This window comes from Schistocerca piceifrons, chromosome 4 (assembly GCF_021461385.2).
Source record: "Schistocerca piceifrons isolate TAMUIC-IGC-003096 chromosome 4, iqSchPice1.1, whole genome shotgun sequence".
Lineage (NCBI taxonomy): Eukaryota > Metazoa > Arthropoda > Insecta > Orthoptera > Acrididae > Schistocerca > Schistocerca piceifrons.
In genome coordinates this window covers 15,781,992-15,799,126 of record NC_060141.1, presented here as the reverse complement: position 1 = coordinate 15,799,126, position 17,135 = coordinate 15,781,992, and the positions used below count along the sequence as shown (strand labels likewise).

At 45.8% G+C, this 17,135-nt stretch overlaps 1 protein-coding gene across 1 annotated transcript in view; it reads right to left on the bottom strand.

Annotated features, from left to right (window-relative positions):
- LOC124795540 (discoidin domain-containing receptor 2-like) overlaps positions 1-17,135 on the bottom strand; it is a 590,808-nt gene that overhangs the window by 195,392 nt on the left and 378,281 nt on the right. The window contains exon 8 of the mRNA XM_047259613.1: positions 3,526-3,672. Within this exon, the coding sequence (XP_047115569.1) occupies positions 3,526-3,672 (147 nt within the window). The remainder of the gene's footprint in view (positions 1-3,525; positions 3,673-17,135) is intronic.

Below are 17,135 nucleotides of genomic sequence, written 5' to 3'. Positions count from 1 at the left end.
CCAACTCGAAGACACAGCTCGACAGTGTCGCCACGTGGTCCCTTAGCCAGGCTGGCCTCTGACTCGCCGGTGCGCACCAACCGTTTTTCAGCGATGGACTCCACAGACTGACTGCACGAGCATGCCGGTGCTTTTGTGGACCACATGGAGCAGGATACTCCTGCTTCTGAACCCTGTAGTAGCGAATCTACACCGGATGTCACTCGGCAGCCGCCGAGTTGACACCCCTACATCTCTTCCTCCTCATGACTGTCCTCCAATGCAACGTTCGCGGCCTTCGGTAGCACAAAGCGGATTTACAGCTGCTTTTAGCGTCGTGGCATCCCCTTGTACTCTGCCTTCAGGAAACGAAATCGGGCCCTCACGACCGCTTTGAGCCTTCACATTACTTACCAATTCTTTTTGACCTTTCCCCTGAGGTCGGCATTCCATCTCATTGAGGTGTCATGCTGCTCATGCGGGATGACCTTCATACTCATCCCATCTCCCTGACTACCTGTCTTCAAGCTGCCTGACTTTTTCCCTCTGTACAATTTATGTCCCTCCATCATTCGGCTGGGCATTCCTACAGTTAATTGGGCAGCTACACACCTCCCCCCCTCCCCATAAGAAATATCATCCAAATGGGTAGACACCCACAGGGAATTTCTGCTGCGATGTTCAGATTCAGTGAATATTTAGGCACAAGCGGGTTAAAGGGAGAACACAGACTGTTTGCTGTATCATGACGATGCACCTGCCCTCATCTCACATACTGTGAGGGAATTCCTAACGAGAAACAACATTACAGTTATCCTTCACCCACCCTTCTCTTCTGATCTAGCTCTCTGCGTTTTCTTCCCCTTCCTGAAAATGAAATTAAACTACAAAAGATAACATTTTAACTCCATAGAAGAGAGTCAAGAGGAATCGAAACTAATTTTGAACAAGATTCATCCATCAGGTTTCCAGAACTGAATGCTACAATAGGAAAATCGCTGGAAGTGTTGCATACAAGCGTGAGGGCACTGCTTTGATGACGATGGTGGGCTTAATTTTTACAGGAATATTCTCAAAAATTTAGGGTACCACTTCGTACACATCAGTGCCTAGGATAGGTTAAGGGGAAACAGTGACTACGGATGTTTCCCATTGGTCAGTTAAACAGCTTGAAGTTCCAGGGATCATTTATACGATTAATAATAATGATGTAGAATGAGTCATTTTATACTCATATTAGTGATCGATATGTAAACATGGCTGAATCGTGACCCTTCACACGTGTGTTTTCTATTTATATTTCATTCCACCGTTTCTTAAAAATATGGCTGTGAATTTTTATTCCTACCCATCACCTTTTATACATAGGAAAAGAGAAATTCTTCTACTGAATAGAGGGAATTATCAAGGAGAAACTTTTGAGTTTGCTTTAAAATATAACTTTGATGTGTGTTAGACTGTTATATCAATGGGTAAATGATGAAAAATTTTGATGCCAGCATTGTGCATGTGTTATTGTACCAAAGACAATTTTACTGTGAAATAATAAATCCCATTTTTCTGTTCTGATATAATTATATACATCATTGTTCTTTGTGACCTGTAGTGGATTATTTACAAAAGCTTCGTAACATGTTATGAAGCAGTAGTCAAAATACCTAACACCTTAAACAAATATCTAGAAGGTGATCGTAGGTGAACACCACATACAGGGTGTAGCAAACATGTATGGCACAAGTTGCAGGACACACTCCTTACATGTAGACAAAGAAATTATGTTACATGAGCATGAGCCTGAAAACGCTTTGTTTCCATGTTACAACCCATTCTTTACAACTCACTGATCATGGAAGACATACAAGAACAGAACATACCAGCATACCACACGCAACTCTTTCTCACAGAAGATTCCAATGCGCCCTCCTTGGACCCTGATACATCAGCTCGCCTTTGTCGTGAATCTTAGATGCGCTGAAGTATCCATGGAGTACTGTGTATGGTGTTGCAACCATATGGACATGGAGACTTTGAACATCTTGTGCTGCAGTTCCATATACAAGAGCTTTCAAATGCCCCTACAAAAAATAGTGGGTTTAGATCTGGAGAGCATGGAGGCCAGGCAATAACAGATTCGGTAATAGACGGATAGGTGGAGATGTACCACTTGGGTGGTCTCCTCACTCTCTGGACCTAAACCCGCTGTTATTTGTGGGGGAATTTGAAAGCTCTTGTTTATGGAACCATAGTCAAAATGTACAGTGTCTCTGTGTCCGCATTATGGGGAGCTCCAAAAGGGCTCCAAAACTGTATGCAGTGATCCAGAAATACATCAGCAGATCTGAGATTCATGATGAAGAGGATTAATGCATGTATGAATGTCCAATGAGGGTATATTGAACGTCTCCTGTTAGATCTTTCTCATATGTACATGTGGTATGCTGGTGAATTTTGTTTGTGTTTCTTTCCCATGATTAGTGAGTTGGAGAAAATTAGTTGTAACATGGAGACAAAGTGTTTCCAAACCCATGTTCATATAACATAATTTCGTCTATGCACAAGAAATGTGTACTGAAATTTGTGCTGTACATTTTTGCTACGCCCTTTATTATTCTTACAGCAAGCTTTTGAGATATTAAGGATTTCTATCTTAAACATTTATTGCCTCACAACATTATTCCACATGACATTACTCAACAAAAATATGCAAAATATGTCAAATGGTTCAAATGGTTCTGAGAACTATGGGACTTCTGAGGTCATCAGTCCCCTAGAACTTAGAACTACTTAAACATAACTAACTTAAGGACAGCACACACATCCATGCTTGAGGCAGGATTCGAACCTGCGACCATAGTAGCGCCTGCGCGGTTCCAGACTGTAGCGCCTAGAACCACTCGGCCACACCGGCCGGTGCAAAATATGTCAACTTGGTGATTTTTCTTTCACCAAGATTTGCAATGAGTCAAAGTGCAAGCAAACGAAGTTTTTTGAGGCGTTCCAAATTGTGTTTCTTTCCTGTTTAAATTTGCATCAATATGGCCCACCAAATATATTTGGAATTTTTCACCCTAGTTATTTCCTCACTACATGTTACACTTATCATTGGCGTCATACCTCTAAGAGAGTAGAACTGAATATGTTGGCCCCTTCGAAATAGATAGTGAAATCATTTGCTGAAAACCACTCAATTATACTTTTAAGAACATTGTATGCCATTTCTTCTGTTGATAGTTGTACATTTGGTTTCACTGCAGTACTAGTATCATCTTTAAAAGGAACTTATTCTACTTGTTGTATGGTAGATGGTAGGTCGTGTACTTGTATAGGAAAGAATAGTGGACCGAAGGTTCAGCCTTGTGGAACACCACAAGTGATTTCTCAGCATTCTGCAAAATCTTACTGCTGACGACGGTTGAACTGTCAGGTGAAACTCTGTGCACTATTGTGGTGAGACGCAGTACTGTAAGCAGCACGCCAGCAGCAGAGTGCAGCAGCAGACAGGATCTAGGCGCTGGCTACTGGCCGGCAGGCAGGCGCGCTACTCACCGGTGGCGACCCCGTTGCGCGCGCGCGTGGCGTCGCCCGGCGCGCTAGCGGTGTGGGCCGGCGGCTGCGCCGGCTGCTGCGCCGCGGCGTCCTGCTGCAGGAAGAACTCCTCGAGCGCCTCCTGCGACACGTTCTGCAGCAGCGCCGCTGGAACAGGCAGGACACCCGCCGCTCAGTGTGCGCGAGCACGGCCGCGACGCGATGCTGGCGACGGGAAAGCGCCGCTGAGCGGCGTAATAGGCATGCTGCACGCCGAAGCGCAGTTTGAATCGCAACAGCCAGGTGATTTCGTCCTGTTTACAGTCGCGAGACTGGAAGGGACAAGTGTTTGTCGTATCTTTCTGGTAGCTGTGGGAAGAAAAAGCACAAACTGTTTCTGTTTAGCAACCATGCCGAGAAAACTGTGTTGCAGGTGGCGAGGACACCAGTGTCCTCTTATCCTCTGAAGGCAAAAGGAAAATGTAGTTTGTAAACTTAGCGTGGATCATAAACAGACTAGTAAGAACGAAGTAGCTCAGTTGGGCTTACATCGACATTGTGTTTAGAAGGAAATTTTCACTCTGCAGCAGAGTGAGCGCTGATACGAAACATCCTGGCGGATTAGAACTGTGTGCCAGACCGAGTAACGAACTCGGGACTTTTGCCTTTCGCGGACAAGTGCTCTACTGACAGAGTCACCCAAGCACTAATCATGCCCGCTCCTCACAGCTTTACGTCTGCCAGTACCTCATCTCCTACCTTCCAAACTTCACCGAAGCTCTCCTGAGAACTTTCCAGAACAAGGTTGGCAGGAGAGCTTCTGTGAAGTGTGGAAAGTAGGAGACAAGGTACTAGCAGAAGTAAAGATGTGAGGGGGGTCCGTGATTTTTGGTTGGGCAGCTCTGTTGGTAGAGCACTTGCCTGCGAAAGGCAAAGGTCGTTAGTTCGCGTCTCGGTGTGGCATACAGTTCTAATCTTCAAGGAAGTTTCATTGTGCGCAGAAATAAAGGGAATAAATTAAAAAGAAACATTGGGCGGTATAAACAACAAAAAGCATCATTATATTCTGAACTGGTTATGTGTGTGCGGTGGTGCAAGTCGAGCGATACACAATGTTCATAGCTGTCAGACAACAGAACTCAATAGTGTCGATGGAGGGCGAGAGAGTCCATTGCTCGGCGCACTGACAGTGAAAATTATGAGAAATTAACTCGTACTAATACAATGGAATTCTCATTGCACTGACAAAATAATAGCTGCAGAACCTAAGCCATACGAATAGAAGAGGAGCACATGCAGTGGTTGTTGCTTTGACAAAATAATACGTGAAGCTGTTCTTGTAGGGTCAGCTGCACACAGGTACAACACCGACACAGTGAAGTGAACAAACTCGAAATATAGTCGGTTATATTTATTTTGGAATGTGACCTAATCAGGACTAGCTGGAAGATCTTGTAATCCAAGCGAAGACTGGAAAGAGCCTAGCGGGCACACACAAAGGTGGTTGAATGGCTCGGCACGACCATGTGCAGCGAGGTGATTGATTGTCGTTCGTCGATCGCCTCGAATGAGAGTGTCCACACGTTCCAACACTGCAGAAGTCACAGCTGTGTGCGGCCGGCCGGTACACGGGATAGCGGACAGGTTTGAGTGACGCTGTTGCGATGATGACAGACGCCTCCCCGAACGACTCACCTAGCTTTTGTTCACTGCCAGGTCTCCGTAGACATTCTGCAAGCGCCTATGATGCTGTGCCATGGTTTCAAACTCAATGACAGTTCTCTGCTTGAAAAGCACACCCGTACCCCGTTACAGACGCCGTTTCGGAGTCTACGTGTAACGCCGCCACATATCGGACATCATGTAACTATAGGTTCTGAAGCGGGAATGTTCCACGATGTTCCACAACAAATTCGGCATTTTTTAACCGAAATTGGCCGGGAAAAATGTGTTGCATTACTTATCCAAAGCCCGCTGTATGTTTGCTTAAACGACTAGCGTGCGCCAACCAGTGCAGAACGGTAGCTTCCCCTCAACGAACCGGAACAGATCACCTGGAATCCAGGTTCAAGACCCTCAACTCTCTGCTCTCAAAACCTGTACATGGAGGGCACGCTATTACTAATGTGAAGGGAGGGCAACAACTGTTGCTAAATCCGTGAAAATACAGGAGACAGCACATGTAGCTTCCCTCTTTCTGCATACAAGACGCACAGTTTTGTAATACGAAGTTGGCACTCGTCCGGCGCAATGTCAGCTTGAGGTGCCAAGTATTTTATCCAGAGAGACACAATACTACGGGCTGAATCAGGTTTTACGGGGAACCCAAGTAATTCTCCCACGCTGTCGAGATGGTGGTGCTGTGGCGTCCGTCTTCTGAAGCAGTGCAGAAAGGAAGGAATGCGGTCGTTGTACGGGTCCTGCGAACTGCCTGACCTCCACGAAGCTGGTCCCACTCCTGCTAATGAGGTTTTGTCTGTCTGCCGACAAGAGAGGCTATTGGGACGCTTCTGGTTTCAAACCACTCGCCGTTCTAGGCACTTGGCTGTTTTCTCAGACATACAGCTCCGACTCACGAGGTAACTTCGAAACAGCGGCAAATAGGAAATACTATCGATTAACGATATGTGATTGTAATGCCACAATTCTGTGAAGTGTGACGGTTATGTGTTACAGAATGCATGCACGTTTTCATGGTTGCATTGAACATTCTGGCGGCTACACCGTTAGTTAATGTACCAACATTTTACATTTGCAATGGCTTTTCTCCCCTTTACATCAGCCTGTGATCTTGTAATGTATATCACTTAAATATATTACCCAGACAAATGTTTTTCCTTTATTTCATTACTCTTCGTTAATTATTTCTTGGTGATGGGATTTTTCTTCCATCAGTGTTTTCAGTGGGGGAACAACGGCGTTTCTGACAGATACTGATATACTGTTCTGACGGATTAATTTTTTCACAAAGTTTAACTGTAGTAGGTTTTACTTCAATTGCCGTAGAAAAGGAGCTAGATGTAGAGGGTGATTTCTTCCAGCGCGTAGGAACTCTAGGGACTGATCAATGACAGGATATGGAGCAAGAAAGATCTAATGAAGTGACCACCCGAAATGTATGGTTTCCATGCTAGAGACCATTTATTCAATCATACTTTGTTACAGAGACTGCAGTCTAATACGTGCTGTAGCATGCTGCCACAGATACAGTATGCATTGTTTCCTCCTAGAGGGTGGTACTGTTCCTCGTATTTCATGCCCTATCGCCCTCTCCTGCCATAGTAATTGGTAATGTTCTGTCCGGTTCACTTCTTTTGTTGACCCCCCTTGTAGTAGATGTGACACAGCATTGTACCCAATGGTTCCATATTCGGATCGAGAGCTTGCCGGCATGGTGTTTATTTACCGAAAGGCAAATGGCAACTAGTTGCAGGCAGCAAGGTTGTATCAGGAGACCTATCCCCGCCGACAACAACCACAGCATTCAACATTTAGAACAGTGTTTTGCCGTTTGTCTGAGATATGGTCGTTTCAGGATGCAGGATATCGTGAAGGACGTACACGGAATGTTCGGACACCAGACTTGGAGGAAAATGTCATTGACACTGTCGAAGGCGGCAGTCGTGTCATTACCGGGCAGTCGGCCCGCCAATTCAGGGTAAGCCAGATACAGAGTAAGCCAGACGACCGTGTGGAACGTTCTCCATTACAATTGTTAGTAACCCTATCACTTACATAGTGTGCAGGGCTTACTAGCGACAGACTTTCCCCATAGGCAGTACTTTTATCACTTCTTTCTTCACCAGGGAACCACGATTCCGGGATTTGTGTCATCCAGCCTATTCACAAATGAGCCCTCGATTACGCCGAGTGGTATCTCCAACTTCCATAACAGAAATCTTTGGAATAGTATTGCAGAACCCACATAGTATGGTGACAGCGAATCATCAGCTTCGGTGCCGCTGGAATGTGTGGGCTGCGATAATTGGCAATCGTATTTTGTGACCAGTCTTCCTTCCGCGCCGCGTAACAAATGATTCAAATGGCTCCAAGCACTATGGGACTTAACATCTGAGGTCATCAGTCCCCTAGACTTAGAACTACTTAAACCTACCTAACCTAAGGACATGACACACATCGATGCCCGTGGCAGGATCCGAACCTGCGACCGTAGCAGCAGCGCGGTGCCGGACTGAAGCGCCTAGAACCGCTCGGCCACAGCGGCCGGCCGTCGCGTAACAGGCCGTCACTATCGGCGTTTCTAGCGTGTGACTTTCCATACCCTGGTGGATGAAATGCCATCGATGATTCGGAGGGTTACGTGGCTGCAAGATGATGGTACTCCAGCCCACTTCGCCATTAAAATCCAGACACTTCTCAATTGTGTCTTCCCTGGTCGATGGAGAGGGTCCAGTTGCATGGCCTGCTCGATCACAGGATCTCAATCTGAGCGATTTCTGACTATGGTGCCATCTCAAAAGTATCATGTATGCAGAGCCCGTTCCGGATGTGGAGACATTGGAGCAGCGTATTCGTGCTGCCTTTGACAGCCTGCTGATGTGAACGTGTGAAACAGAACATGCTACAGCTCGTACAAGCATGTGCTGAGGCCCATGGAAACCATTTTCAACACATATTTTAACTCTGGCTGCAGAGCACAGCGCAGTCTCTGTAACAATGTATGATCCAATAAATGGTCTCGAGCATGGAAACTATGCATTCCCAGACATAAGTTCAATAGACCTTTTTTGTTCCGTATCCTCTCATCGATCAGTCCCAGGAGTTTGTACACGGTGGAAAACATCACCTCGTGTAGTAAGCACATACAGAGGGGGGAACGTAATACAAAACTGTTACATTTCTCGACGAGCAGCTCAAGCCACTGGAAATAAAAGACCGCTACTCTTGCGACCATTAACAAGCTGTCGGAAAAGAGAAAAAGAAAACTGCAGCACGTGTGACGGCGTTACAATCTGACGTTGATTAAACGGAGTGTAGCGGAACGCAGCTCCAGTGCTTCCGTGCCTAAACTGCAGAAAACTCGGGCAGCGGCTGTGGGGGCGGAATGCGAGTGTAGGGGGGGGTGGGGGCGGCTGCGGTGTTTCCCACAAAGAGCAGCGGGCCGAGGAGAGCGAGCGCGTGGGCGCCCGCAGCGTCGCGACGCCTCTCCCCATTTGCGCCGCGGCGCCGCTGTTTGCATCGTAATGGCCGCTTCTGTGCGCGGGGTGAGGCGGCAACTGCCCCGCCGGCGTCGGGGGCAGAGCAGAGCAGAGCAGAGCGGAGGAGGCGAATTGAAAAACAGTGGGCTGGCTGGCCGCCAGTGCCTACACGGCCACTGAGCGCCGCCCTCTCTCTCTCTCTCTCTCTCTCTCTCTCTCTGCTGCGCCCCTAGTGCTTTTATCTCGCGCTCGGCTCTGCTCTTTGCTGCAGTGGCCCGTCCCCTATTCAGAGGGCAGGTGACTCGCTCGCAGCCCCATCGGGCACTTAGGGGATGCGGCGTTCCGTTCATTCACTGAATCCAACGAACTGTTAAGACGGTCTATCTGCACTGCATAGGAGCGACGAAAGGGAAACTGCCAATATAAACGAAACTGTAGAAGAATCATGGATCCGGCACAGTAAACAATTACGGTATATTGAAGAACAAACCGCCTTCAGTCACAACTTGTGTTTATTTACTGCGCTATGCATTTCGAGCCCTGGAGGCTCATCTTCAGGTGCTTTTTAGCGATTTAAATCAGGTTTTTTTATTTTTTTTAGTTGTTTGTAGTTTAACATTTTATGATGTCTGCTTCTGTTGTGCAGCTGGTATACACAATACACATCTTTAATTTTGTAGTAAATACATAGTCACAGTGGTTCATGGTGTGGGTTCCTGTAGTCATGTCCTAGTTCATGAACCACGGGCAACGTATGAGTGGCCAAGTAAGTGGTCCCGACAGTCGGGATACCAGTTACTTTGGAATAAGGCTTGGCAGCTCGGACATATTCTGAGTCGTGGTCACCTTTGTGCTCATACGGCAAAGACTACCAAATCCACCGGTTAGTCCCTCAGCCGTTAGGGGTAAAACCCAATGGGACTCGGGCCAAGTAAGGCTAGCAACCTGCTTCCCTGGTACTTTAAATATGATGCTGGCAACAATCAGAGCAAAATGCCTCTGACCTTTGGAGGTGACGGAGTCCCACCTCTAACTGACAAACCAGGGACTCCTAAGATACGACTTGGCAAACAAATGGTAATGAGATGGGGAGCTATTAATATCAATGGGGGCTACTCTGGGAAGAAGGTAGAACTGGCAGAGGCTGCAAGTAAGATGGGGCTGGACGTTTTAGCTGTTAGTGACATTCGGGTAAGGGGGTGAGAAAGAAGAGGTAGTGGGAGAATACAAGGTCTACCTGTCAGGAGTCAAAGCAGGAATAGCACAATGGGGTGTAGGGCTTTACATCAGGAAAGAAATGGAACCCAGCGTAGTTGCAATAAGGTATGTAAACGAACGACTGATGTGGATAGATTTGACAGTGTCTAGCAAGAAAATTAGGATTGTGTCAGTATATTCGCATTGTGAAGGGACAGATCAAAATAAGATGGATAGTTTTTATGAGGCACTCAGTGATGTAGTTGTTAGAGTAAAGGACAGGGACAGTGTTCTGCTCATGGGTGATTTTAACGCCAGGATTGGAAATCGAACAGAAGGGTATGAAAAGGTTATGGGTAAATTTGGAGAGGATATGGAGGCCAACAGGAACGGGAAACAACTCTTGGATTTCTGTGCCAGTATGGGCTTAGTAATCACAAACTCCTTTTTTAAACATAAGAACATTCACTGGTATACTTGGGAAGGCAGGGGAACCAGATCTGTCATTGACTATATAATAACAGATCAGGAATTCAGGAAGGCTGTGAGGGACACACGTGTTGAATACACTGATCATTATTTAATCTGCAGTGAAATTGGGTTTGTGAGGCCGAAAGTGCAGGAGGTCAGGTCCATATGTAGGAGGATAAGAGTGGAGAAACTTCAGGATAAGGAAATCAGGTACAAGTACATAACAGCGATCTCAGAAAGGTACCAGTTAGTTGAATGTAGTCAATTACAGTCATTGGAAAAGGAATGGACAAGCTACAGGGACACAGTACTAGAAGTGGCTAAAGAATGTCTTGGAACAGTAGTGTGTAAAAGTAGGATGAAGCAAACAGCTTGGTGGAACGATACAGTGAAGGCAGCCTGTAAAAGGAAAAAGAAGGCGAATCAAAAATGGCTACATACCAGAACCCAGGTAGACAGAGAAAGTTATGTTGAAGAAAGAAACAAAGCCAAACAGATAATTGCAGCATCCAAGAAGAAATCGTGGGAAGACTTTGGAAACAGGTTGGAGACTATGGGTCAAGCTGCTGGAAAACCATTCTGGAGTGTAATTAGCAGTCTTTGAAAGGGGGGTAAGAAGGAAATGACAAGTATTTTGGACAGGTCAGGAAAACTGCTGGTGAATCCTGTGGATGCCTTGGGAAGATGGAGGGAATATTTTGAAGAGTTGCTCAATGTAGGTGAAAATGCGATCAGTAATGTTTCAGATTTCGAGGTAGAATGGGATAGGAATGATGATGTTAATAGGATCACATTTGAGGAAGTGGAAAAAATGGTCAATAGATTGCAGTGCAATAAAGCGGCTGGGGTGGATGAAATTAAGTCGGAACTCATCAAATACAGTGGAATGTCAGGTCTTAAATGGCTACACAGGATAATTGAAATGGCCTGGGAGTCGGGACAGGTTCCATCAGACTGGACAAAAGCAGTAATCACACCAATCTTTAAACATGGAAACAGAAAAGATTGTAACAACTACAGAGGTATCTCTTTAATCAGTGTTGTGGGTAAAATCTTCTCAGGTATTGTTGAAAGGAAAGTGCGAGTATTAGTTGAGGACCAATTGGATGAAAATCAGTGTGGGTTTAGGCCTCTTAGAGCTTGTCAGGACCAGATCTTTAGCTTACGGCAAATAATGGAGAAGTGTTATGAGTGGAACAGGGAATTGTATCTATGCTTTATAGATCTAGAAAAGGCATATGACCGGGTTTCTAGGAGGAAGTTATTGTCTGTTCTACAAGATTATGGAATGGGAGGCAAACTTTTGCAAGCAATTAAAGGTCTTTACATGGATAGTCAGGCAGCAGTTAGAGTTGACGGTAAATTGAGTTCATGGTTCAGAGTAGTTTCAGGGGTAAGACAAGGCTGCAACCTGTCTCCACTCTTGTTCATATTATTTATGGATCATATGTTGAAAACAATAGACTGGCTGGGTGAGATTAAGATATGTGAACACAAAATAAGCAGTCTTGCATATGCGGATGACTTAGTTGTGATGGCAGATTCGATTGAAAGTTTGCAAAGTAATATTTCAGAGCTAGATCAGAAATGTAAGGTCTATGGTATGAAGATTAGCATCTCCAAAACGAAAGTAATGTCAGTGGGAAAGAAATATAAACGGATTGAGTGCCAAATAGGAGGAACAAAGTTAGAACAGGCGGACGGTTTCAAGTACTTAGGATGCATATTCTCACAGGATGGCAACATAGTGAAAGAACTGGAAGCGAGGTGTAGCAAAGCTAATGCAGTGAGCGCTCAGCTACGATCTACTTTCTTCTGCAAGAAGGAAGTCAGTACCAAGACTAAGTTATCTGTGCAGCGTTCAATCTTTCGACCAACTCTGTTGTATGGGAGCGAAAGCTGGGTGGATTCAGGTTACCTTATCAACAAGGTTGAGATTACGGATATGAAAATGATTGCAGGTACTAGTAGATGGGAACAATGGCAGGAGGGTGTCCACAATGAGGAAATCAAAGAAAAACTGGGAATGAACTCTATAGATGTAGCAGTCAGGGCGAACAGGCTTAGATGGTGGGGTCATGTTACACGCATGGGAGAAGCAAGGTTACCCAAAAGACTCATGGATTCAGCAGTAGAGGGTAGTAGGAGTCGGGGCAGACCGAGGAGACGGTACCTGGATTCGGTTAAGAATGATTTTGAAGTAATAGGTTTAACATCAGAAGAGGCACCAATGTTAGCACTGAATAGGGGATCATGATGATGATGATACATAGTCACACACTTTTTCGCACATTGTAGTTGCAGAATGTGTGTGACTATGTATGTACTACAAAATTAAAGATGTGTATTGTGTATACCAGCTGCACAACAGGAGCAGACATCATACAATGCAAACAACTAAAAAAAAACCTGATGTAAATCACTAAAAAGCACATGAAGGTGAGCCTCCAGGGCTCGAAATGCATAGTGTAGTAAATAAACGCAACTTGTCACTGAAGGCGGTTTGTTCTTCATTTTACGAAAGTAAAACAGTCGTGGACGAAACACTGGAAAACAATGGATAAAATTAAATCACAGTATAACTGGAGCCATAGAGAGAAATAGAGTCACGAAAGCCGAACCATCGATAATGGTGTGGCAGGTATTGACCCAATGGACATAGAGGAATTTAAGGTAATACAGGGTGGACGGAAATTCCCTTTACAAACTTCTAGGACATGTAGAGGGTTGTGAGTACAGAACATTTTGAATAGGAACCCATGTCCCGAATCGTATCGTTTCCATTCTACGACAGTTTCAATTTAGATGTGTACCTCGTCAACGTCTGCTTAGGGCAAGAGAAACGTCTCAGAGTACCCCGTCCTGGTATGCAACAGGGTAGACACGATGACGTGTACTACGTCAAACGATGCCCAGATGTCACTTATTGTCCGCTTTGCTGTGAGACCGAGTCAATACCTGTGCATCAGCGACAGAGGGAACATGGTGCAGTACACGTTTGCGGAATACACGGTGAAGAGTATTTAAACCGACAAACTCTGGGAGGTTGTAGGGGACATCAAAACAAATATTTTTCCTCAATGTCATTTTTTCCTATAAGGAGTATTTAAACCGGTAGAGAAAGATTTCTCTGGCGGCAAATTAATTAAACCAACAAACATTTTTCCATTTTTTTATGACCAAGAGACAACACATTAACACGACCCAATTTCAATAGCAGTAGATTTTCAAAATGCTTCCATTGACACGTAAACAAAGGTTACACCGTCGGATCATGTTCTGTCTGATACGGGCAAAAACCCCAGGACTATCCTGAATTGTTCCTGCTGCTGCTGCTATCCGGTTAACCAGATCCTCTTCTGATGCAACAGGTGTTACGTAAACAAGGTTGCGCATCTCTCCCCACTCAAAGGGGACATATCTGGGGCTCGAGCAGGCCATGGTACAGGACCACTTCTGCCAATCCACGTTTCTGGGAACCGTCGGTCCAGGAATCTACGCACACGACGACTGAAATGTGCCGGCGCCCCGTCATGTTTGAACCACATGCGTTGTCTTGTAGGGAGCGGGTCGTCTTCCAGCAATTCTGGCAATGCTTTGGAGAGAAAATTGTGATAGAGCCTGCCATTGAATGGCCTAGGTAGCAGATACGGCCCAATTAAACAGTCCCCCAACAACACCGACCCACACATTAACGAAGAACCGCACTTTATGAGCGCTAGTAACTGTGGCATGTGGGTTATCCTCACTCCAAACATACGAATTGTGCATGTTGAAGACTCCATCTCACCCGAACGTTGCTTCATCGGTAAATAACACAGAGGATGGAAATGAAGGATCATTTCACACCGTTCCAGGTAGCATTGCGAATACTGTGCTTTGGGTGGATAATCAACTGGTTCCAGGTTTTGGACACGCTGTAAGTGAAATGGACGTGACAATTGCTCTCGAAGGACTGTTCTTACATCGTCTGATTCGTCACCATGTTACGTGCAACTGCACGAGTGCTGATTGAAGGATCCCGCTCCACATGCTGCTAGACTGCTTCCTCAAATTGCAGCGTTCTTATCGTGCGACGGCGTCCCTGTCCAGGTAATCTGCTAAATGACCCGGTCTCACGCAGACGTTAGTACACAGCAGCAAAGGTCGTATGATGCGGGATACGGCGATTAGGATATTGATGTTGATAAACCCACTGTATAGCTCGTCTGTTGTGGTGCGATACATAGTACGCACTAACCATACCAGTGTACTCACTCCAGGTGTATCGCTCCATTAGGAAACAGAGACAATGTACTACACTGGTGGACAGCAGTTGCCTAAAACTGAAGAGCGTAATACGCCCTCTAACAACTGAAGATCGTAATACTGCCTCCACCGGTTTAAATAATCCTCATAGGAAAAAATGACATTAGGAAAAATATTTGTTTTGATGTCTCCTACAACCTCCCACAGTTTTTTGGTTTAAATACTTTTCACCCTGTACACAGACACGCTCCTTGCGTATGGCGAAGATGAAGGTAACGGAAAAGTTGCTGGTCGGCCGTATCACGAACGTTTTCCACATCGTCACACTCCATCGCACAAACTGTTTGCCGAAGTTACCCGACGGCTACCAGAAGCGGCTACCTGCACCGTGAGGAGGCAGGACTGTGATGCTTCACGGCGACGCCGCACTCCCGAATTTGAAGAAGGCGTACTGCGTCGCATTGCAGACAGCCCGTCAACGAGTTCGCGCACAATTGCGCGTGCAATGGCTGTCAGTCACAGTACCGTCTTGGACGTTCTGGATGAGCAACAATTACACCCGTACAACCTGCAAAGGGTACACGCTATGGGTCCAGCAGACCTTCCACAACGCGTCACCTTCTGCACATGGTTGCTGCACCGTTGCATCGACGCGCCCCTGTTTCCACGTCGAGTTCTCTTCGCAGATGAATGTAAGTTCACAAGGGGTTATGTTCTAAATGCTCGAAATAGCAATGTCTGGGCGGACGAAAACCCTCATTCACGCATGTTTAGGAATTTCAAGACAGGTTTGGAATTAACGTGTGGGCAGGTATTCTGGGTGGTGATGTGGTTGGACCATACCTCCTTCCATCCAAGCTCACGGGTCCCACCTACTTAGTCCTCCTACGACACGTAATGGACCCGTTCTTGTAAGCTGTGCTATTGAATGTCCGTCAGGAAATGTGGTTTCAGCATGATGGAGAACCACCTCACTTCTCACTGGCTGTCCGGAGACATCTCAGCGACGGTATGGTTAAAGATGGATAGGCCCGTGGTGCTCCAACCGCGTAGCAGCCACGGTCGCCGGATTTAACCTCTATGGACTACTTATGGGGTCGTATGAAGTGCCTAATTTATGAGACACCTGTAGAGACAGAGGAAGACCTGCTGGCACGAGTTCTGAATGCTGCACAAGAGATTGAAGGTGGGATGCAGAGAGTGTACATCTACATCTACATCCGTACTCCACAAGCCACCTGACGGTGTGCGGCGGAGGGTACCTTGAGTACCTCTATCGGTTCTCCCTTCTATTCCAGTCTCGTATTGTTCGTGGAAAGACGGATTGTCGGTATGCTTCTGTGTGAGCTCTAATCTCTCTGATTTTATTCTCATGGTCTCTTCGCGAGTTATACGTAGGAGGGAGAAATATACTGCTTGGCTCTTCGGTGAAGGTATGTTCTCGAAACTTTACCAAAAGCCCGTACCGAGCTACTGAGCGTCTCTCCTGCAGAGTCTTCCACTGGAGTTTATCTATCATCTCCGTAACGCTTTCGCGATTACTAAATGATCCTGTAACGAAGCGCGCTGCTCTCCGTTGGATCTTCTCTATCTCTTCTATCAACCCTATCTGGTACGGACCCCACACTGCTGAGCAGTATTCAAGCAGTGGGCGAACAAGCGTACTGTAACCTACTTCCTTTGTTTTCGGATTGCATTTCCTTAGGATTCTTCCAATGAATCTCAGTCTGGCATCTGCTTTACCGACGATCAACGTTATATGATCATTCCATTTTGAATCACTCCTAATGCGTGCTCTCAGATAATTTATGGAATTAACTGCTTCCAGTTGCTGACCTGCTATATTGTACCTAAATGATAAGGGATCTATCTTTCTATGTATTCGCAGCACATTACACATGTCTACATTGAGATTCAATTGCCATTCCCTGCACCATGCGTCAATTCGCTGCAGATCCTTCATTTCAGTACAATTTTCCATTGTTACAACCTCTCGATGTACCACTGCATCATCTGCAAAAATCCTCAGTGAACTTCCGATATCATCCACAAGGTCATTTATGTATACTGTGAATAGCAACAGTCCTATGACACTCCCCTGCGTTACACCTGAAATCACTCTTACTTCGGAAGACTTCTCTCCATTGAGAATGACATGCTGCGTTCTGTTATCTAGGAACTCTTCAATCCAATCACACAATTGGTCTGATAGTCCATATGCTCATTACTTTGTTCATTAAACGACTGTGGGGAACTGTATCGAACGGCTTGTGGAAGTCAAGAAACACGGCATCTACCTGTGAACCCGTGTCTATGGCCCTCTGAGTCTCGTGGACGAATAGCGCGAGCTGGGTTTCACGCGACCGTCTTTTTCGAAACCCATGCTGATTCCTACAGAGTAGATTTCTAGTCTCCAGAAAAGTCATTATACTCGAACATAATACGTGTTACAAAATTCTACAATTGATCGACGTTAGAGATATAGGTCTATAGTTCTGCACATCTGTGTACCAGAACATGCTTCGGAGTTACAAATGTGTGTAACAACGCTGGTGG